At 25.0% G+C, this 24,703-nt stretch overlaps 1 protein-coding gene across 6 annotated transcripts in view; it reads right to left on the reverse strand.

The window, feature by feature from the left end:
* The window catches only part of LOC127072334 (TNF receptor-associated factor family protein DDB_G0272098-like), a 69,638-nt gene that overhangs the window by 10,734 nt on the left and 34,201 nt on the right, over window positions 1-24,703 (reverse strand). For 2 of the 6 annotated variants that reach the window (XM_051012684.1, XM_051012679.1), the window contains 7 exons: window positions 23,089-23,335; window positions 22,113-22,211; window positions 20,580-20,730; window positions 18,045-18,128; window positions 17,510-17,602; window positions 16,123-16,158; window positions 14,899-14,958 (listed from right to left, as the gene is read on the reverse strand). In XM_051012684.1, coding sequence (XP_050868641.1) covers window positions 14,899-14,958; window positions 16,123-16,158; window positions 17,510-17,602; window positions 18,045-18,128; window positions 20,580-20,730; window positions 22,113-22,211; window positions 23,089-23,335 — 770 coding nt within the window. Of the gene's footprint in view, window positions 1-14,898; window positions 14,959-16,122; window positions 16,159-17,509; window positions 17,603-18,044; window positions 18,129-20,579; window positions 20,731-22,112; window positions 22,212-23,088; window positions 23,336-24,198; window positions 24,507-24,703 lie in introns of those variants that run through there. The other 4 variants (XM_051012685.1, XM_051012680.1, XM_051012681.1 and 1 more) reach the window with 4 other exon arrangements.

The following is a 24,703-nucleotide window of genomic DNA, read 5'->3' on the forward strand; positions in this document are numbered from 1 at the left end:
TTGTTAGATCTTTTAGCCCCCGTTTGTCGTCATTACTATGCATCGAGGAGACCTTAGAAGCCTAACAATCTAATGTCCCACACCATCTAACGCGGCACATTCACGTGCAAACAAAGAGAAAGGACCAGAGCTTTGATTTCACCGTTAGAAAATCACCATAAATCACCATACTTTGTTATACTAATTTCGGCCGGTCATTATCTCGATCTTCCTACTTGTTTTTTGTTAAATATTTTTCTATTTCTCGTATCATTAAAGTTATCTTTTCAAATCTATCAAAAAAAGAACGAAAAATATTTCTAATGTTTTTTCTAACGCTTGTCTTAAAAAAATTATTACATCTCTCTATGATCCATTTTTGTATCATTTTTATCATTTTTATATTTCAAAAAAAAAAAAAAAGAAAGGAAAGGGTGATTGAACAAAATTCTCTAATCTTTTTCAAACGTACGTCAATTAATAATTCGCGAGAATTAATAATCCTTTAGAGTTCGTTATTATTATTATTATTTTTTTTAACGAAGTCGACATTTGCAAAAGGAAAAAAAGAAAGAAAATTTGATAAAATGTTCGCAAAGAAAGAAGAAGAAAATTTAAACAAAAAAAAAAAAAAGAAGAAGAAGAAGATAAAATCAAAAATAAAAATAAAGTAACAAAATTCAAGTTGAATTAATTAAGTTCAAGCTATCAATTAAAGTTTAGTCCGGAGGAAATGTTGTAAAAAAAAAAAATCAGAAAAAAGAATGTTGAATTAAGTTCAATTCCGATTCACCGATTGAAACTTTAATTAGCTCAAATTGAAGCTAATTAATTTTAGCTATAATTTTATATTGTTTGCACAAAAAAAAAGAGAACAAAGAGAGAGAAAAAAAAATAAAATAAAAGAAGAAACTAATTTAACGTGAGATGGATGAATTAGCGTGTTTCTGTTGCTAACGTTTGCTTGGCATTCCATTAACTCAGTATGGTGACGTTTCACATGGTTGAAAAAGGGAACGTTCCGGAATTTAAAACAACGACAATGACTGCAACGAAGAGACACATGCATTTGATTTGTATGCATATATATGTGTGTGTGTGCATTTGTGTTACCAAGTTCATTTGTAATAGTTTTATGTGACGTTAGAATGATGTTGGAAATCTGGCACGCTCTCGTGTTTCCGTCCTATTGTCGTTAAACATTAGTAGTTTAGAAAAAGAAATAGAAAGATAGAAAGAAAAAGAGTGAGAGAGAGAGAGAGAGGGAACATCGTTAATGACTAATTTTTTATTTAATTAACGATTATTAATTCGAATCATGTATTCGTTATCTAATTAAAAAATAATATATTTCTATTTAATCGTGAATCATACGAATCATCGTAAATTATTAATATTTTATATTAATAATTTTATATTTAATTAACATTAATTGTACTATATTATTTAATATATATATATATATGTGCGTGTGTATTTAATTATATTATATATTTAATTTATATTTTTTATATTTATAATTATTAATAATTTATATAGATTGAGATAACTTGGATGATAAATTTAATTTATATTAATATTAATTGTATTATATTATTTAATATATATATATATATGTGTGTGTGTTTAATTATATTATATATTTTATATTAATAATTATTAATAATTTATATAGATTGAAATGACTTTGATGATAAATTTAACGATGTATCAACGATGTCTTGTTTTTATTAATAATTATTTATTATCTATGTAAACGAGTGGAATAATAATTTTTATTTAAATCGTGAAGTAATAATTTTTTTTCTTTTTTCAATTTATATCATTCATCGACGGTAATCACACGAGTATTATTTATATTTAGCTTTTAATAATTAATTACTAATTTTGATTGGAAATTATTAATCATTAATTATTAATTTCCTTTTTCTTTTTCTTTTGTTATTTTACGCGAGAATTAATTGATGACTATTTTATTTAATTAGCGATTATTAATACTTGATCGTTTATTTATTCGATAATATAATTATCGATTATTACGATAATTACTGATATTTCATTTAATTATTCATTTCTAATCTTCAATTTAATCTGATAATAAAATAATTCTAGTTAATCGTTTCATAATCACATTCCTCTGACGTTATCATAATTGATTAATTATTTTAACCCGATATAATTATCAATTGTTCATTTTCAAATTCCAATCATGAAAATAATAATTATTAATTTATTTTGTTTCATTTTTACAATGACGTAATCAAATATTACTAACATACGATAGAATCATTAATAATTAATTTTCAATCTCATCAGCTGATCTTCGATATAATAATTCTTAATTAAACAACGAAACTAATTTTTCTAAATAATCTATTCATTCAATAAGGAATTATTAATTTTTATTATAACCACTAACGACTGTCTTTCGATTTAATTACTGATTACTAATTAATACAATCACACACGCATATATATATTGAATTAAAAAATCGATGATTTGAAACTTCAATGTAGAAACAAAAACTCGAAATTATTTTCCAAATCGATTAACAAAATTTCACCATAATAAGTACACCATGAAAAATAAGTTCCGTCTTTTCCCTAACAAATAAAGAAAAAGTAAAAAAGCGAGAAAGAAAAACATTTAACCAAGTATATTTCAAAAATAAGTCCTCCTTCCTCTTGATCAAAAAAAAAAAAAAAAAAGGAAACAGAAAAGGAATGAAAAATAAAAAATAGATAAATAAAAAAGAGAGAAAGAAAAATAATTAACGGAGATTTGATTTACAGTGCTCGATATTTTCTACGAAACGAAAAAATTCCATTAACAGTACTAAGTCGGCCATAACGAAACGGAAAGAGAAATAGACAAAGAAAGAGATGTTTGATGGTTAACTAGATATCTCTCTCTCTCTCTCTCTCTCTCTTTTTCTCTCTCTTTCTCTCTGTCTCTCTCTTTCTCTCTTTGTTTCTCCTTCTTTCTCTTTCTGTTTCCGGCCGAAGAATAACACAACAAATCATTTCACGCGATACGATTTCTTACGATACGAAGAAAGTGACCACTTTTAAGAGATCTACTTTAATAGATTTTAACCATACATATGTATATCGTAATATAAATAAGAGAGAGAGAGAGAGAGAGAGAGAGAGATGGATGGATGGATAGATAAGATAGAGATAAATAGAGTATGTTATTACGAGAAAGAAAGAGAAAGAGAGAGAGAGAGATGGATAAATAGAAATGTTTTTAATATCTTTTTAAAGTTCATAAGATTATTAAAAAAAAAAAAGAAATGAAATGAATAAATAAAGAGATTGGTCATAATAAATATCTAATATAAATAAATAAAGAGATTAATGGTAATAAATATCTTATATTAGATTAGTTTTATAATCGGGGTTAATAGTTTTAATCTTCTGTTTTATTATATTTGATCAATATTTCTTATTATTTCTTATTATTGTTATATTTATTATTATTTGTTATTGTTGTTAAACGAGGAGAGATATGAATTTCTTTTTCTTTTTTTTTTTTTATTCTTCTTCTTTTCTTTTTCAATCGATCGACAGGATTTAATTAAGAGGAAAAATGGCGTCAATGAGAGATTATTGTCAAAAACAATGACGGAAATGAATTTAATAAATTAATCGACAAAATAATAATTATTAATTTACGAAAAGAAAACAAAGAGAAAGAGAGATTGTGAGAGAAATATTTGTAATCGATCGAAAAGATTTAATTGATGAAAAAGAAAAATGGCGTCGATCTGAGATTATTGTCAAAAACAACGACGGAAATGAATTTAATAAATTAATCGACAAAATAATGATTATTAATTTACGAAAATGAAAAGAGAAAGAAAGTAGGAAAGAAAGGGAGAAAGAAAATTTTTTAATAATAATAATTCGTTGAAAAAGAAAAAAGAAAAGAAAGAAAATTAACCATAAAAATAACTAACCATAATAAGTAGCGTTCGGGTTAATATCTGTCCTATCCTGAAGTTGGTTATATACTAACGATAAATGATCGATGAGAATGAACAAACGAGAGAGAAGGGAGAGAGAGAGAGAGAGAGAGAGAAAGGGGGTGAAAGGGGTAAAGAGATCGTTTTATCTCATAAATTTACAAAATGGCGGAAATGATCGATAAGATATGGATGACAATTCTTCTTGTCTATTCTTTTTTGTTCTTTTTTTTCCTCATTTTCCCCCCCTTTTTTTATCTTTCGTACGTCTTACAAAAGGCACGAATCGATAATTCGGTGTAATCTTATCTTTTTATCTCGAGCTTCGTGAATTTTTTGCAAGGTTAAATATTATTATCGGTATATATGGACATATATGGTTAATAATTATATTTATGTGTAATAATATATATATATATAATTTTAAAAATATATATAGAGTAGTTATATAGGTATATATGATAATTTTTGAAATTAGTATATTAATTAGTTAATAATTATAATAATCATATTATAAATTTTTGGACTGAATTATTATTTTTTTAATTGTTACTTTTTTTCTTCTTTTAATTTTTATCATACAAATGTTAAACAGGTTTACTGTTCTATATGAAGGTTCAAATTTAACAAAAATCTAATTCAATAACGAACTTTATGAATTATTATTATTTAGAAAAAAAAAGAACGATTAAAAGTTTCTTAAAAGTCGACTCGAAAATATTTCGATAGGATTTAATATTTAAAAAAAAGAAATTAATTAATTAAGAAATGAAAATAATTTTTATTTCTACGATAAATCAAAGAGTGAAATAAATCAATCGAATTCTTTTTTAGCTGATCTATTCCTCGAATACGAACGACGCAATCGTTTTTAATAAATTTTTTTTAAACACCATTTTATTTTTTTTATATATTTATATATTTTTTTTAATTATTTTTCAACACTTCGAACTGAAGTGAAATTATTATTATTGTTAACAATTGTTTTTTTTTTCTTAGGCCGAAAAAAGTGCAACCGAACTTTTTAAAACGCTAAGAATGCAATTATTTTTAATGATTTATTTATTTATTTATTTATTTGTTATTAAATTATTTTTTCTTTGACATCGTAAAACTGAAAATTAATTCTGATAATTATATCTTTTTTATTTTTATTTTTTTATCTTTGAATAAACTATAAACTACATTTTTAATACTCCTGCAAGTGTATTGCAATTATTATATCCGATAATTTATATTTCTTTTAGTAACACCGTCAAAGTGTAATTAATTTTTAACGCCATTTTTACGATTTACATTTTTAATGCACTTTAGAAAGTGCATTCAATAATTTTTAATGAATTTTTTTTTTCTTTTTTAATACACTTCAAAAGTACAATTATTTTTAATATCCTCTAAAAGTACGATTCATTTTTAATAGATTTTTTTTACAACTCACACACATACACACACACACACAAACACACACACTCGAGAAAATTCAATTATTTTTAATAATTTTTTTTCTTTTTTTTTTCGTTAATTTCTTCTTTTTAAATACCCCATAAAAACGTCAATTAATTTTTTAACTACCTCAAAGCTCTAATAATCTTTGTTTTTAAAGCACTCCAAAAATGAAATTAATTTTTAACGTTCTAAGATTAGAATTTTTTGAACAAATTTTTTTTCTATTTTTTCATCATCCCCTCATCCTCACCAAGTAGAAAAAAAAAAGCTGCAATCTATAATTTTAATTATTCCCTTGAATCTTATTCAATGACAAACATCGTAAAGTTGCAATAAAAATTTCCAATTTCCTAGTCTAAAAAAAAAATTATAAAAAAAAAACGGTATAAAACATTCGGATTAATTTTCGAAGGCTTACAAAATCGCAACGAATGTTTTTTTCTTTCTTTCCAAAACACCATTAATTCCTCTTGAAATGACGCAAATATTAATAAATTATTCAGTTCTATCCTATAACACACTATAACGCTGTTAACACACTTTTAAAAGTCCAAAAAAAAAGAAAAGAAAAAGAAAGAAAAAGAAATCATTTCGCTCGCGTCACGCACTCGTAATTTTTCTCTCTTCTTTTTTCTTTTTCAAAATTCGAAATCTAATTACGACGAGAGTGATCAAAAGGAGGGGATGAAAATGACGAATAAAAAAAAAAATGAATGCAAAAATAAAAGAAATAGAAAAAGAAGAGAAAAACACTCCGAGAAAAAAGAACGAACGATAATCACAACCACCACAACAATAAAATAATAACAACACCGAAAAAATGTAAAGAAAAAGAAAAAGAAAAAGAAACAAAAATTCCAATCAAATAAAATCGATTAAAATCAAATAATACAATTCGAACCACGAGAAAAATATTCCTTTGACGAAATTACATTTGATGCCAGTGTTACTAACGACAGGTTTGTTACAACTGAGCGACTTCGTCCTTCGTTCGCAGAGCGATCGATGGATTTAACAAATACACATAAACACGTACACGTAAACTCACACGTACACTCACACCTACACGACAATCACACGTACATATATATATATATATATATATATATATATATATATATACGTAGATATATACGTCGAATATAGATTTAGTATACACGTAAAATACAAAACTTATACAAACGAACGAATAAATATATATGTTTATATATATACGTGTGTATTAGTTTGTTTGTATACGTGTATTTTTCATGTGTATGTGTGTGTTTATGTGTGTATGTTTGTGACAAGGGGAGACAGGAAAGAAGCCCTTCACTCGCGTTCGAAAGGGGAGTGAAATGTAATTCGAGTAATATTTATGTCTGTGTATTGTATGTAAGTATGTATGAGTGTATATATGGAGATCTATATGTTTGTGTGTGTGTGTGTGTGAGAGAGAAAGAGAGTAAATTTCTAGTGGATAGAAACGCGTGTCGCACGTGGAAAACGCATCGTTCGACTGTCGCTGTGATTCCTTTCAAGTTGCTAGCAGCTTCGTTGCTTGGCTGCTGAGTTTTGGGAGTGGGTAGACTAGAACATTGTGCTGTTTCAGAGAGAAAGAGAGAGAAAGAGAGAGAAAGAGAGAGGTGGTGGTGGTGTGATGGTGATGGTGATGTTGATGGTGATGGTAGTGGTGGTAGTGATGATTGGAATTGGTATATTATGGTTATGAGATTTGTATAAATTTTTTTTTTAGGTGTAGGTGTATGTGTATATATATATGTATATATAAATCTATATATTATTTATAAATTAATATTATATCATTTATAAATAATATTAATTTATGTTTGTATATGTGTGTGTGTATCCTGTGTGTATAAATCTATATATAAGATATATATAAATAATAGATAGATTATATATAATAATAGATTTATATATATATATATACATATATAAAAATCTATGTATAAGATAAATATAAATAATAAATATAATCGAATAACTTTGTTGTTTTAATTAGCGACGAAAAACATTTTGATAAACTGATAATGAATCTTTATAGATAATTTCGTTCGTATATATATATATATATATATATAAAAAAAAAAAATTATAAAGAAGAAAAAAGAAATGGCCGACCTTCCAAGATAATTAATTATTCGTACATTTTCCTTTTTGACGAACCTTTTAAACGAAAACAAAACGAACGAAATAAAATTAAAAGAGAGAAAAAGAAATAGATACATAGATGAAATAAAATAAGAGAAAGTACGAAGATAATTTTCGATTATTTACGATTATTTACGATTATTTACGATCTAACGATCTAGGATATCTAAGAAAGAGACAAGATAACGGTTCTTGCTACTCATCTCGTTCTGCAGCTGCCAGCTGTTACTATAGCACGCTCTTAGCAAAGTATGAAACCTTTCGTTTGCCTCTTCCTCTTTCACCCTCCCTTCCTCACCCCTCACCCCCGTTAGAAACTCAACGAACACACGTTAGATTCATTCCTTTCAACGTCCGATCTTCTATGAACACGTGATTCAGATAAATTTCTCTCTTTAAACTAAAAACATTTAAATTGACATACACACACACACACACATATACAGGTGCATGCACACACGCAAAAAGTATTCATAAATAAAATTATTTCGTGTATATAATATTTAATTGATGTCTTATGAATGTGGATTATTTATATTTTGTTTTTTTTTTTGTTTTTTTCTTTTTTGTCTCTTTTCTTTAATCATTCGTAAAAATACATTCAGATAATTATCTACAATTATTGGCAATATTTTTTATCTCTTTAAATTAATAAAAAGTTTGTAAATTTTCAAAGAATTGGTTTTATATAAATTGAGTACAAATATCGTACAAAAATTGAGTTATTTTAATCGTACCGCGAATAGATTTTTAGATAATTATTTCAATGAAATTTATCTTTGGTATTATATAAAAATACATTCTTCTGCTTTTTTTTTTCTTTTTTTTTTTAAATAGATACAATTTATAAAAGAAAAAGGAATTTTCTGTTTAAATTAAACTTATCGTAGAATAATACGATTATCTAATCATTCCAACGATAATACAATTAGATAATTATTTAAATGCAGTTATTATTATTGCATTAGCTAAAAATTCATTTTTTTCTTTTCTTAAAAAAAAAAAAAAAAGAAAAGAAAATTAAAAAAGTTAAAAGAGAGAAAGAAAAAGCAATTAGATTATCTAACCATTGCAAATGTATCTAAAGCTACATTTTTTCATAGAATATATTAGTATATTATTATAAAAAAATTTTATAAAAAAAAAATAATATAATTTTCTCTTTCTTTCTTTCTATTTCTTCTTTTTAGAAATCGATTAAATTATCTAACCATTGCAAATGTATCTAAAGCTACATTTTTTCATAGAATACATTAGTATATTATCATACGAAAATTTTATAAAAAATAATATACTCTTTTCTTCAAAACAAGATTAAAAAAAAAAAAAACGAAAACAAAAACAAATTATCTGACCATTGCAAATGTATCTGAAGATACATTGTTTTTATAGAACACGTTACAATGTTATTACAAACAAATTTTACAGAAAATAATATATATTTCAAAAAAAAATAAAATAATAAAAATAAAAAATAAAAGCAATTGAATTATCTAAGCATTACAAATATATCTAAAGATACATTTTCTATTTCCTCGAACTGGATTTCTCAATCATGTCGTTCACCTACAAGTTCTCCTTTCTCTCTCTCTCTCTTTCTCTCTCTCTCTCTCTCTCTCTTTTTCACACACACATACATATATATACACACATAAACAGAGAAAGACGTACACTCTCTTTCAGTATAATCAAGATTGCTTAACGAACACGTCGATTGTATCTATTTTTCTTTTCCGTCCCGAAAGATAGAAAGATGGAAAAAGATAATACGATGCAACGAAAAAAAAAAAAAAAAAAAATGTCAACTATACTTTCACGAATCTTTTATAACACCACCACCACCAACAGCAGCAGCAGCAGCAACAACAACAATGACAATAATAATAATGACGACAATAAACGACAAACATTATGGTTTTTCGTTGTCGGGTGGATGATCTAACGATAAAGATCTAAACCTATCATCGACTTTGTTATGTCATCTTAAATTAGAATTTCCTAATTTTTACTGTAATATTTAAACGTGCAAACGAACACGAACGACCAATCATGGATAATAATATTCCGTGTTTCTCAAAAATTATTATTATTATTATTATTATTATTATTATTATTATTATTATTATTATTATTATTATTATAGCTTCATATAGAACTCTTACCATAAAAAAAAAGAATAAATAAATAAATAAAATCGAAAATAATAGTAAATATGATTTATGTTTTCCCCCTTTTTTTTTTCTTTATCTTAGAAATTTTAGAAAATTTATTCTACGCCATGAATTCGTATTATATTAACGTTTCGACGTAAACACTTCTAATCGTTTTAAAAATCAAAGCGATTTTAACTTAGATTATCTCTATATTAATCCATCTTATTATCGTATTTATTATATTATTATATTCAAAAGAAAAAAGAAAAAGAAAAAGAAGAAAAGATAGAAACATCAAACCGTACAAATATGAATTCATACATAATTGTAGGAAATGCCAAATTTATGTAACACTTCCTTGATCGATTTTTCGATTAGGGTTCTATAACATCCGTTTATCGTTCGTAATTACTACGTTCAAATATCGCGATTCGTTTCCTCAATTTTCTAATAAACGAATAAAATTTTATGATTGACTTTTCGAATTCTTTCTTTTCTTTAATTTTTTTTTTTAATTATGTAAATCGAATCACGCACATATATCACGTAAGCATCTTTTTCGATTAGACCTATTACGTTCAATTAATGGTGTAATTAATGGTTTAATTAATTATTTGTTTACGTTCGAGCCTTACCAATGATCTGTGTGTATATGTATGAGAATGTGTGAATGTTTATGTGAACATGTGTATAATGCTCCGAATTAATAAGATAAATCTCGATCAAAGATTCATATGGATTCTTTGGCCTTGCAAGAAACGTCATGACGAAAGCAAGTCTGCAACAAAATGCCACGTAAATACCAATCCGGCTTAACAACTATGTCTGCCGTTATGTACGAACGTAAATGTCAACATAATAATAATAATAATAGTAATAATAATAATAATAATAACAATAATAATAATAGTACTAATAATAATATTAATAATTATAATAATAATAATAATAATAATAATAGTAATGGTAATAGTAATAGTAATAGTAATAGTAATAGTAATAGTAATAGTAATAGTAATAGTAATAGTAATAATAATAATAATAATAATAATAATAGTAATAATAATAGTAATAGTAATAATAATAATAATAATAATAATAATAATAATAATAATAAAAATAATAATAATGATGATGATGATGATGATGATGATGATGATGATGATGATGATATATAATAATATAATAACACAAAATAATACTTATAAAAATAGTATAATATATAAGCTAAGAAAGTAAATATATATATTTATATATATATGTATATATATGTATATATCTGAATATGTACATATGTGTATATATATATTTATATAAATATATAGTATGTATGTATGTATGTATATAATATTTTATAATATAATAACAATAATATTTAATTATAATAATTATTTTATTTTTATATAATAATAATAATAATAATAATATTATATATGACAAAAAAAAATTATTGTCTTTTATTCATTTAATTTAATTATTATCATATTGATTTATAAAAATGAAATGATATATACATGCACGTTATTATCATTATAATTTTCATTATTATTATTTTTATTATTATTATTATTTTTATTATTATTATTATTATTATTATTATTGTTTAATTAGAAGAACATAAGAAATATTACGAATTAAAAATTGTGCATCAATATCTACGATTTACGATAACATCATCAAAGAAAATGATTTTATGAAATTTACGATAGGTTTTCTCTTCCTTTTAATTCTTTTCTTTTCTTTTCTTTTCTTTTTTTTTTTTTTTTGAAGATAAAGAAGTTTGTCGTACGACCTGATTTAAAAAAAAATAAAAAGTAAACATTTTCTCATGATTCTAAGTCTTTCTGCAGACACGACCAATGACCTGCCTCAACGATCGTCAATTAAGACGTGAATAGTAATAATAATAATAATAAAAAAAAAAAGATAGAGGGAGAAAGAAAGAAAAAAAAAAAGGATATAATAGTTCCGTTTTATCATTGCACAAGTCGGTTTCTCGTTTCGAAAGGATTGAGAGAAGTCGATCGTAACATTGTAAATCCTTTTACGTAATAATACTCGAGGAAAGTATACTACTTGCTCGGATAATAAGAATAATAATAACAAATATATTAAAGAAAAAATTGAAGAATAAATATATTACAGCAAAACAGATGAAATCAATGCTTAAATAAATAATTATCAATTTAATTTATAATTCAATCTTATAATTTACGTTAATTTCCTTTAAATTATTCCAGACTCGAGTTATCTCGACTTTTTCTTTTAGAAGAATAATTTTTTATTAATTATTAATAAATTCGCTTATTACGTTCGGTACGTCCTGTAAAATTTATAAATAATGCAACATATGATTATTAAGTTAACGATATTGTTAGAAAGATTTCATCGAATCAATATACCTACAGTAGAATATCGTTCTGTCGATAAATTTGACAAATTTCTATGATTATCGACCGTGTATTTATTTGTTGGTAATTTACCAACGACGGTCGATAATATGCATATATTTTAAAACACAAGAATAAAAAATGAAAATAGCAAAATCGATAGAATCAATGTTTAAATAATTAATTAACAATTACATATATATAAAATACAACTTCATAATTAAAAAATTAGAAATATAATAATTCAACAAATTCATTAAAGATGTTGCAAAAAAAAGATTTCGTGTCTACAAATAGATTATAGTTCTGTCGATAAATTCAGAAGATTTCTACATTTATCGACCGTATATTCACTTGTTGGTAATTTACCAACGACGGTCGATAACACGTAAAAAAGACGAAAATTAACTCAAAACCATGAACTATTACCTACAGATAATTCAATCAACATTAAATACATACACACACGTATATATATATACATATCATATATAATCGGTGTAAATTATTTGAAAAATGACTGTTCCTTTCTTACGAAATGAATTTTATTTAATATTCAAAATTAAAAAAAAAAAAAAAAAGAAAGAAAAGGAAGAAAAAATATTATTTAATCTCGCACAAATAAATTTAAATAATTAATAAACAGTTGCTGTGATACACACATACAAAAAAAAAAAAACATTTTTTTCCAAATCAAAATTTTTTTTTTAATTTGTGCAAATAATGTTGGAACAACTCTGTTGACGACATACACAATGAGAAAGAGAGAAAGAGATAGAGAGAACGCGGGCCAAGTAACGGTAAAATAAATATCACGAACACAGTGCCATGTCCCACACGTTTCCGCGTTCACTCTCGAAAGAGACTCTCTTACTTGCCTTTTGCCCCGTTCCCATTCCAACTCGTTAATGAGCTTAAATTCGAAAAATCAACCAGCCGTGACGCTTTAATTTTCATTTTTTGTTTTTTCTTCTTTTTTCATTGTTTCTTTTTTTTTCGTTTTCTTTTCATTTTTTACCCATCCTCGAATATTCCGAACTTATGTGTCTATTTGTTAACGTTCATTTTCAGGTTTGCAAAATGCAACAACGGCGAAACAACGAAAAATAAAACAAAACCAAAAAAAAGACCTAGTATATATAGGAGTTCAAAGGTGACCCACATATACAAGTAAATGTATATGTGGGTGTCGCTTAGAAATATACTAGGAAAAATAATTATCCTTAGAAAATTATTATTATTATTATTATTATTATTATTATTATTATTATTATTATTATTATTATCATCATTTCTCTTTCTTCTTTTTTTGAACGTGTGGCGTAGGTAGAAAAAAAAATGACCTAGATTGTTAAATTAAAAAAAAAAGGGTTGGTTTGTCTAAAAAGATCTTTTCAAAAATAAATTTTATGATTTAAAAATCTCTCTCTCTCTCTCTCTCTCTCTCTCTCTCTCTCTCTCTCTCTCTCTCTCTCTCTCTCTCTCTCTCTCTCTCTCTCTCTCTCTCTCTCTCTCTCTCTCTCTCTCTCTCTCTCTCTCTCTCTCTCTCCTTAACTTAAGAACATCTTCAAATAAATCTTCAACATAATCTCTTCAATTCGTTAAATCTTTAACCTCCAAAATTACTAATCCTTTTTCCTTCCAACAAAAAAAAAAAGAAAAGAAAGGAAAAAGAATCTTGTAATAAATTTTTAATTCGAAAATTTCTTTTCTTCCAATTTTTTAATACGAAAAAAAAGAAAAAGAAAAAGAAAAAGAATTTCTTTTTCTTCGTAAATATTCGTACCGCAATTTAAAGTTTTTGTCTCCCCATTTTTTTTTCTTAATGGTCACGAAAAAAAGAAAGAAAGAGAGATAGACAGAGAAAAAGAAAAAATGGCGGAGGGACGAAAAAATGAGAACAAAAAATCGAATTCGCTGTAAAAAAAAAAAAAAAAAAGGTTCTGAAATAATAATGGCAGGCAACGCAAAGTTGCTTGCTTGCTTGCTTGCTTGCTTGCTTGCTTGCTTGCCTACTTGTTCCAACGTGAGAGAAACAGAACAATGAACGTTCCGTGGACGTAAAAGGGACGTAAAACGCGTTTCAAACGGCAGTCGAATCACCGTTCATCTGTTTTTTTTCCTTCCTTTTTTTTCTTTCTCTTTTTATTTCTCTTTCTTGGCAGTAGCCATGTTGTGTTGTATTCCCTTACCTTTTCTATTGAATTTTATTCATTACGGTATTATACGAGAGAGAGAAAGAGAGAAAAAAAGAGAACACGTAAGAAAGAGAGAGAGAGAAAGAGAGAACATATAAGAATGAGAGAGAAAGAATATGTTACATATTTACACATTTTACGTCATTTTTCTTACGCAACTATTTCGTCATAGTGAAACTTTTATTATTATTATTATTTTATTATTATTATTATTATTGTTGTTGTTGTTGTTGTTGTTGTTGTTGTAGTTGTTGTTTAATTCATTATAGAAAGGAGAAAAAAAATTTTTCGAATGAAAAGTTTTGCTTCGAATTTAATATCTTTTCCCTTTTTTTACTTTTAATAGAAAGTTATTGAAAATTAATTAATTTCTCGAATGGGGTTTTACGCACTAGCGCCACCTGTTGATCGCGACGTTCTTTTGTTTGTCGAGTTGAGGGATTTTTGAATTTTTTGACGACGTTCGTTCGTTCTTTTCTTTTTCTGTTTTTGGATTTGTTTTGATTTTCTCTATCGTATATTCCTTTCGTGGAATATTGTTTATTGTTTTAATTTTTTTTTTCTTATTCATGTATTTATTTATTTATTTATTTAATATTTCTTTACTCACTTTGATATGGCTCTCATCGCTGATACTTTTATCCGGTTTGTCGTAATTTCCGAAACGATTCTGCAAAAGAAATAAAAAATTTTTAAGAGAAAGAAATAACAAGGATTTTTTTGTTTTCTTTTTATATTATATATATATATGTGTGTGTGTGATTTAATAAGAGTTAAATAATTTGTATTTGAAACGAAGTTTTCTTTTCCTTTCGTTATTCAAAATCCGAATTCTATATTATTCTGATTAAAAGAAAAGAAAACTATTACTATACGATTAAATTATTATGTTCAATATTATTATTTTCGTGAATAAAAAAAAAAAGAAAGAAAGAAAGGAAGAACCTGCATATATATTTCAATATTTTGATTACTTAATAATTCTTTAATAATTTAATTACTTAATAACTTTGATTATAACTTAACTTTCTTCCAAGTAATCCAAATAAAACAGAAATCACATAAGATCAACTTATCAAAATTTAAAACTTGATTCCGATCAAATGAAAGCTAATTAAAAAAGCTTGCTCGACTCAAAAAAAAAAAAAAAGAAAGAAAGAAAGAAAAAAGATTAAAGAAGATAGAGACAGACAGTTATGACATTATCGATAATAATCTTACCTTTAATTTCGACGAATGATTTGACGCAAAATTAGATAATTGCAAAGTGCTCTTAACTATTCTCCTCCAACAATTGATAATTATCTTTCTATTACTCATTTCGTATCGCTTTCACATGTCAGTTATAATTTAAAAAAAAAAAAAGAAAAAAAAATATTAAAGAAAATTTATTATATATAACAAAAAGAAAAAAAGAAAACAAATTTATTATCTTATACTCTCGTATATTATCATCATCATCATCATTATTATATTACGATATATTCCATTATTTATTATTATATGTCTATACAATATTATTATTAAAAGATTTTATTACTATATATAATAATAATAATATTAATAATAATAAAAAAAAAAAGAAAAGAAAAAGAAATAGATAAAATTACCGATAAAAATTTGTATAACGAACGAAGCTCGTTACTGAACAAATTTAAGACGAAAAATAGAAAAGACTCGAGGAAAGAAATATCATTGGAATTATTCGATAATTTCGTAACACCAACAACACCGACGAGATCCTACTTCACTAATGGACGATTTATTACTGACTGACGTTTATTATAAATGACGAATAAATAGATAGAAACGTGTTATAATCGCGCTATCTCACCTCGGTGGTTTCCTGCTGATAACGTTCTCCCGCAGTCTGAAACGCAAAAACGGATTTCTGATGTCACACGTATACACAAACGTGCGAACACACACACGCACGCACGCACACATAGAAAGAAACATATACAAAAGCTAAATAACAAGTACGTTCAATTGATTCTTCAATAAAATCACTAATTCATCGATAAATATTCGTACGTACGAAATTGATCGATTAATTAAATTAATTGTAAAAATAAATAAGTAAGTAATAGTAATAATAATAATAATAATAATAAAAATAAAAAAGACGGATACTTGTTAAAATTCTTTTTAGTAATCATAAAGAAGAAAAATGAATGAATAATGATGATGATATTAATAATAAATAAAAAGAAAATTATTAGAAATATTCTTATACGATATATACATCAATTACGATAAATAGCGTATATTAATAAAAGGAATGTGGAACGAGATTTGGGTGAGTGGTTTAAAACATTGGTTAAAAATATCTAATTATTTAAAATTCGTGAGTTCGAATCCCGAGTGGTGTAAAGAAAAAAAAAAAACATCGATCATCTTGCGATATTGGATAATTTAACAAAAAAGAATTTAAACGATGTTAATCATACTGTCTAATATATATATAATAATATATCAATATAATAAATGAATGTATATATCACATCAAATATAATACGATAAATATATATATCAGAATTAAAAAATATATATATAGATAGAGAGAGAGATTGAATAGTGAGTGGTTTTTAAAGCACAGAATTACAAACACTTTTAAGGATATAAAACAAAATAAAAAAATATATATTATAATTGATACAATATAAAAATCAATTGATATAAATATATCATGAATAAAAACATAGTAAAAAAAAATAAAATAAAATAAAGAAAGCAACAACATGTAAGATATATATATATCTATATAAAATAGAAAAGATATGCAGAAAGTCGAATTATTAAAAAAGAAAAAAATATTATATAAAATTTATTATAATAAATAACCAAAAAAAAAAAGAAGAAGAAGAAATATGAATATAATTCAAGGGAGAAATTATATAGAAATTAATAATCGAGCATTAAACTCCTTCGATTCGTTGGTGAAAGTTTCTACATTTCGCTTTTAACGCTCTCTAACATATCTACCTACATGAATATATACATAGATATACAGTATGCATGTGTATATATATGATAATAATACTGTCTATCATTAGATCCCAACGTACACAACTTTAACGATGAGTTATGACATGACGTCCACGCGGAACAACGTTGTATATATTACCAAGCGAAAGTTTATTGAAGTATGGAAAAATGAAAGAAATTCTTTCTTTTTTTTTTTTTAAATTCGATTAATAGTAATAATAATTATATCTCACCTGTTGCAAGGTGTTATTTGAATTGTCAGAGGAAATTGCCGATGATTGTTGCTGGTTCCGGTTCTCTATGACCGTCTTTATTTGCTCGAGCACCTGTCAAATATATTTCTATTAATTATGAAAAAAAAAAATAATGACGAAGAAAGATCTGATAACAATTTTATAATCAAAAAAAAAAAAAAAAAAAAAACAATAAAGAAAGAAAGAAAGAAAGAAATAAAATAAAAACCGATCAACAAATTTCTCGAAGAAAGAAAAAAAGATTCTTCCCACAAAATTGTCAATAATTCTATCGATCGAATAACTTAAAAAAAGAAATAAAAAAAAAGAGAGAAAATAAAAAATAAAAAAAATAAACACTTCCTCGACGTGTGTATAACATTCGAACATTATTTTTCAGATAAAAATGAACAAGAATAAAGAGAGAATTGCGAGAAAACAGAAAAACAAAAACAGAAAAAATAAAAAAAGGAAAAGAAGAAAAAAAAACAAAAAAGAAGAAAAAAAAATTGTTAAACGAAAAGATAAAACTTACTCGTAAGGATATCCTGTGCCTTTGTACTACGTACGGTGCGTAGTCTTTGTGTTCGATCTCGTTGCTTTTCCTCTCTTGTCGTCGCTGTGTGCGTTGGATAATATGGAAAGAAATAAAGAAAGAAAGAAAGAGATAGAGAGATATAGAGACATATGTAGAAACAAAGAGAACGTTAAGTGAATGGAATGAATAAATATATATACATATATATATATATATATATATACATACACACACAGAGACATATCGAACACTCTTCTCGTTTCGTGACTTTCTTCGACTATCAGAACGGAACGGAACACGACGACGATTTGTGGATATTATTATGAAGACATTAATTTGAGTCCCAAAAATTTTGGGACTCAAAATTGGGTTCTAAAATCGTGGAACTCAAAATTGGGCCTCAAAATCGCGGAATTCAAAATTGGGCCTCAAAATCGTGGAACTCGAAATTGGGCCCAAAAAAATTTGGGACTCAAAATGGGACCCAAATTTTTTTCGAGTAGATCCAAAATTTTCATTACTGAACCAAAATTTATATACACGTATATATAACACGTAATAAATGTAAATGATTAGAGGGTATGATTAGAAAAATAAAAAGAAGAAAATGAACAAAGAAATATTGTATCTAATCTCTTATTAATCATGACAATAAAAAATAAGTAGAAATAATTCATGGAAGCTATTCGATTAGAAGAAAAAAAAAAAAATAATAAAATGGACGTGATTAGTTATAATTAAGTTCACTGATATAGCTGTTAAAAAGTAAACAAGTAAGAATGATTAGAAGGTAAAATAGGATCTCGTCATCGTGTAATCGTGCGAATAGAACATTAGAAGACGAGTCACGAGTCGATCCTAAGACATGTGTAACCGTCTTAATTCGATTCACACGTGCTTAGAATATACTAAATGGCTGTCTCTAAATCAAGCTAGACGATGATAATAGTCACGTCTCTTGATATTCTTCGACAAATTCTAAACATTCGTAGTTTCTAAACAATTTTTTTTTCTCCTTCTTTTCTCTTCTTCCTTTTTTCGTTCTCTAAAATTTTCTAAAATTTTCTAATACCAAATTTGATTCTAATCGCTTCTGAAGTGATTCCTGTTTTTTTTTTCTTTTTTTTTTCATTTTTTTTGATAAATTCGTACCAAATGCGTCTTAATTGTACGAGATCGTTATGGTATATATAAAATCGAATTAATTTCATCTAAACTTTCTAAATTTATTCTACAAATTTCCATGGGAAGTTCGTTAAATCGAATTAATTTTTTACTTAAGCTTTCTAAATTCATTCTAATATTATTATACGTATCTCAAAAGCTGATACCATCGATTTAATTTTGTCTAAACTTTCTAAATTTATTCTAAGCATGTATGTACGTATATTGAAAGTTTTTAATGAATTTTTTTTTTTTTCTCTAAAACATATTTCAATTTCAGTTCATACGATCGAACTGATTTTATCTATAAAAAAAAAAAATTTTTTTTTTTTTTGACATTTCAAACATCTTTCAAATCCAACTAATCGCGCTTACAATTTCTAAATTTATACTAAACATATCTTGGAAAGTAATAATTAATTTCATCTAATGCTTATATAAATTTGTTCTAATCATATCTTAGATAATCAAGATAATATAACGAAACTAATCGCATCTACAATTTTTCAATTAATTCTAAACATACCTTAGATTCTGAGGACTATATAATCAAACTAAATCGCATTTACAATTTCTAAATTTATTCTAAACGTACCTTAGAAGCTCTGAACTTTACATACAAACTAATCGCATCTAGAATTTGTAAATTTATTCTAAACATACCTTAGATTCCGAGGATTACGTAACCGAACTAATCGTATCTACAATTTCTAAATTAATTCTAAACGTATCTTAGAAACTTAAAAAATTAATTCTACTTAAAATTTGCAAACTTTTTCTAACAAACGTATAAATATAAAATTCGAACATTAAACTTCGAGATTAATCGAAATGACAATCGATCGACAATGACAATGATCCAATTTCTAAATCAATTCTAAACGTAACTAGAAAGTTTTGATGAAATTATTTCAAATAGAAATTTAGAAAATCTAAATGAATTGTTTTTATATATTATCAACGTCAATTAGATTTGTTGATTAAATTTTATATATATATATATATATATATAATATATATAAAAGATTTGTATTTTTGATATAGATATAAAATATAAAAGATTTTTTATTTTTGTCTTATATATAATATATTTTATATATATAATACATAAGATTTTTATTTTTATATATATATAATATATAAAAAATTGTTTTTTTTTTGTATATATATATATATATATATATATATATACATATAAAATATAAGATTTTTTATTTTTGTTTTATATATATAATATATTATAGATTATAAAAGATTAAACAAAAAAAAACACACATATATATATATATGGTAATCTTTTATCTTGAATCCATTCTCTAGGGTCAAATTTTTATTTTTAATTTAAAGGAAATGAAAAAGAGGACTGACCTCGAGGGCTGGCAGACTGTCCAATGAGGAAAGAGGACGAGTATGAGGCACCTCTCCTGGGAATACACTGTCGTGAGATACTGACAATTTTCCTGTACCACCTCGTAGCTTTACGAAAGAATCCTCCGTTCCATTTCTTCTTCGAAATACACTGAAAATAATAATGAATTAGAAAGGATAACAATAATAATAATTATAATAATAATTATTATTATAAAAATAATTATTATTATAATAATGATAACATACAATTACTTGTTTTTTGAAAAATGACAAATACAAACAATATTGTTGATACAATTGATGAAATGATTTTTTTTTTTTTGTTGTTTTCTTAATACGTAACAATCAAACAGTTATTAGAAGCACATTAGAAAATTCTAAAGGATTAGACAAAATTTACGATAGAGTTAGGAACGTGCTGATAACGAATGTGATTTTATTTTATTTATTTATTTATTTTCTTTTTTTTTTTTTTCTTTTGGAAATATTTACATGATAGATTAATAAATTTTTGATGAATATTTGTGATATTAGTTTAGTGATATTAGACAAAAATTAGTTAGATGATTATAATGAATTAGAACGAATTTTATGATAATGATACGAATAAGCCGACGACTTTGTTAACAAAATTTACTTGATACGTAGATATAAAAAAAATATATATATATATACGAAAAATAAATTCGTTCAAAGCGAACGAAATATTTTCTAAAATGAATCTAATCCCTTCTTTTTAAATCTACAAATTAAAAGTAACAAATAAGTGAGAACAATAAAAAGAAATTTTTTCCAGTCAATAATATCGTTTAAAAAATAAAAAAAAAGAAAAAAGAAAAGAAATTAAAAGAGTCATAATTAAATCAACAACTTTCGTATTAGACAATAAAAGTCATCAATATCCCATATAACCAGTTATAGAAATATAGTTAGAAAAGAGAATGTAAAATGTTACAGATCTAATCGAGGTCAAGGGGGTCGGGGCTCGACTGTAACATTAGAATAAAAGACCCTTTGAAATTTAATATCATAATCGATCGATATAGTCCCAAAGACAAGATTTATTTTCACGTCATAAGAAAAATTTTCAAACAAAAGTTAACAAGACCCAAATACACGCACACATACACATACACATACACACACACAAGGAGACAATACTTGCAAAAATAACTTCAAATAAAAATTTCAAATCTTCCCATTAAAAGCAATTATCATTAAAATTCGATATCAAGGACATCATAGCACATGATCGAGAAAAAGAAAAGGAAAAAAAAAAAAAGTAGAGAAACGAGGAGTACAAAATTACAATTACAAATGATTCAAAAGGACGAATTCTCAAAGGACACTGTGCGGCAATGAAGTATAATAAATTAAAACAAAAAAATTAATAAATAAAAAATGAAAAAGAAATTACAAAAATTAATAGAAAAAAAAATTAAAAAAAAAAAAGATTTTTTTTTTTTTTTTTTTTTTTTTTTTAATTTAAATAATCAATAAAAAAGGAGTGTATTCCATCGAGATATTTACTGCTTGAAGGACCTTCGAGGCTTCACCGGAGTAACCAATCTATAGCTTCGAGATGATAGTCCAATCGAAGTGATTGAAGATATTGAACTTCTTTTACTGCTGCAAATATATGAAATATTTCAAAGAGTAGTTAGTTTCGTATAATTGAAGTATACGAAATTAATTACATCTTCCTATTTTATTGTTTCTTTTTTTATTTTTATTTTTTGTTTTCTTTCTTCGTTTCCCTCCACTCTTTGTCTTGTATCGCATACACGCTCCGCCCACCCTACCCCCACCACCACCATCACCACCAATTACTATCGTCCATTAATAAATCCTCGTCCAATCATTATCGTGAACGAATATGAAAATTAATTTTTGTCAAATCGGTTTATTAATTTTCCGAAATCGCGAAGTAATTAATTTCAAAATGGCCGATCGAAAGGAAGATTAATTTCGAAGGAATCGTATTGAGAAAATTGATTGTTAATTAATTAATTCGAAGAAGAAAAGTTTATTTGAAAGAATAAATTTCAAATTAATTGCAAACAAATTGATTTAAATAATATAAAATTGTAATGGTTAAAAAACTGATTGGATTAAAGCGAAAAAATAAAAGGAAAAAAAAAAAAAGAAAAAAAAAACATGGAGAAAATGAAAGAAGAGAAATAAATATCTAAACATTTATTTGTATATTAATATATATATATATATATAAAAATTGAAATTGTTAGAAAATTAAATCGCTTAAAAAAAAAAAAAAGGAAAAGAAATATCTGAATATACATTTAATATTTATTAATATCAAATATTAAGTATATTAATATAAATATATAAAAGAAAGACGTAATAATAAATATACGCACATTTGTTATAATAATAAAAAAAATATATATATATATAAACAAACAGAAAAAGAAGAATAAAAAAAGAATTATAATAACAAAATATAATAATAAAATATAATAGTAAAATACAATAATAATAAATATACCTTTCGTGATCGCATGAGTCTGTGAGTAACTCGCTAGCACTTCTACTTCGTGCTTCTTCAGCCCTTCCAGCAGGATGTCTAAGTGTGACATCTTCCCGTGGGATCCGTCCCAATTCTGAACTATCCCGTTCGCCATTCCCAACTGTACCAGGTGCAGATACCAAACGTACGTCAGCCGGGCCACGACTTTTCCTTCGAAAAATTTTTCTCAATCCTCTGAGTGGATGAAAACGTCGTTTTTTTGGTTCTGCAAAATCGACGATGTCAACTAGTTTTCAATTAATTTTCTTTTCTTTTCAACTGTTCTATCTCTATGATTTCTAATCTGTTCTAAAACTTCTTCATCTTATCTATTACATATATATATATATATATATATAAAGTATTTCTAAGATCATGGTTCTAATCTTTTTATCTCATGTTCTTCTATCGATCGAATCAATTCTTTTTTCTTTGTAATATTTTTTTTTCTTTCTATAGATGTTAATAAGATATTGTGTTCTATTTCTTTTTTTTTTTTTTTTAATGGTTCGTCCATTGTACTTGGACAAATTATTTATTTAGAATGGATTAGAAAAAAAAAGAAAAAAAGAATGAATATATATATATATATATTTAAAATTGTTTAATATCGTAGTTAAAGTTACAGTTTAAATATTTATTTAAAAAAAAAAAAAATAATGATAACAATCAAGAAATTAATTTAGTAATTAATAATATATATATAGTTTTATTTGTTTCATAATAAAAAAATAATTAAACCAATAAAATTTATAATAGACAATTTTTATTAATATATATATATATATATATATATATATATAGATTTATTTATTTTATATCGTAACGTTAACAAGGATATTAATAATTATTAATAATACTTATAAAATGTCGAAATAATAAATTTAATAATATCGAAAATAATCACTCTTTTCTTTCTTTCTTTTTTTTTTTTTTAATTCACTTAATAAAATTAATATCATTCATTATTGTTAACGCAATTTATTATAATATCGATTAGAATGCAACGAAATACAAAAAAAGAAAATGTCCCTAGATCTCTTTTCTTTTTTTTTATATATATAAAAAGAAGAAGAAGATACGTCTTACCAAGGAAATCGTTTAATTCAAAGAAACTATTCATCCTATTTTCCATTGTCACTATAAGAACTGTAAAACTATATAGTATACGAACAAAAAGTTAACTACATATATACTATAATACCTGCACCTGACTGACTTTACCATCGCAAGTCTCTCATAACATTGGGAACGGCATCGATAAGATTAGAAAACGTTTGATAACTCTATCGGTTTCGATATATATCTCGTCAACTTGAAAAACGTTTTAATATCGTTGTATGCGTTTGTATGTATTAGTATGTGAATATGTGTGTATGTACGTGTATGTATGTATGTGAATATACGTACATCTATTAAATGTACACATGTACGTTCAGTATCATTATATTATTATTATTATTATTAGTCTTTTTTTTTTTTTTATTAACAGAAAAGAAAACGAAAGAAAAAGAAAAGAAAAGAAAATCGACGTAGTCAATTTTAGTTGAATATTTTCTTTCTTTTTTTTTTTTTTAAATAAATTTTTAATTTT

Source organism: Vespula vulgaris, chromosome 25 (assembly GCF_905475345.1).
Source record: "Vespula vulgaris chromosome 25, iyVesVulg1.1, whole genome shotgun sequence".
Taxonomy (NCBI): domain Eukaryota; kingdom Metazoa; phylum Arthropoda; class Insecta; order Hymenoptera; family Vespidae; genus Vespula; species Vespula vulgaris.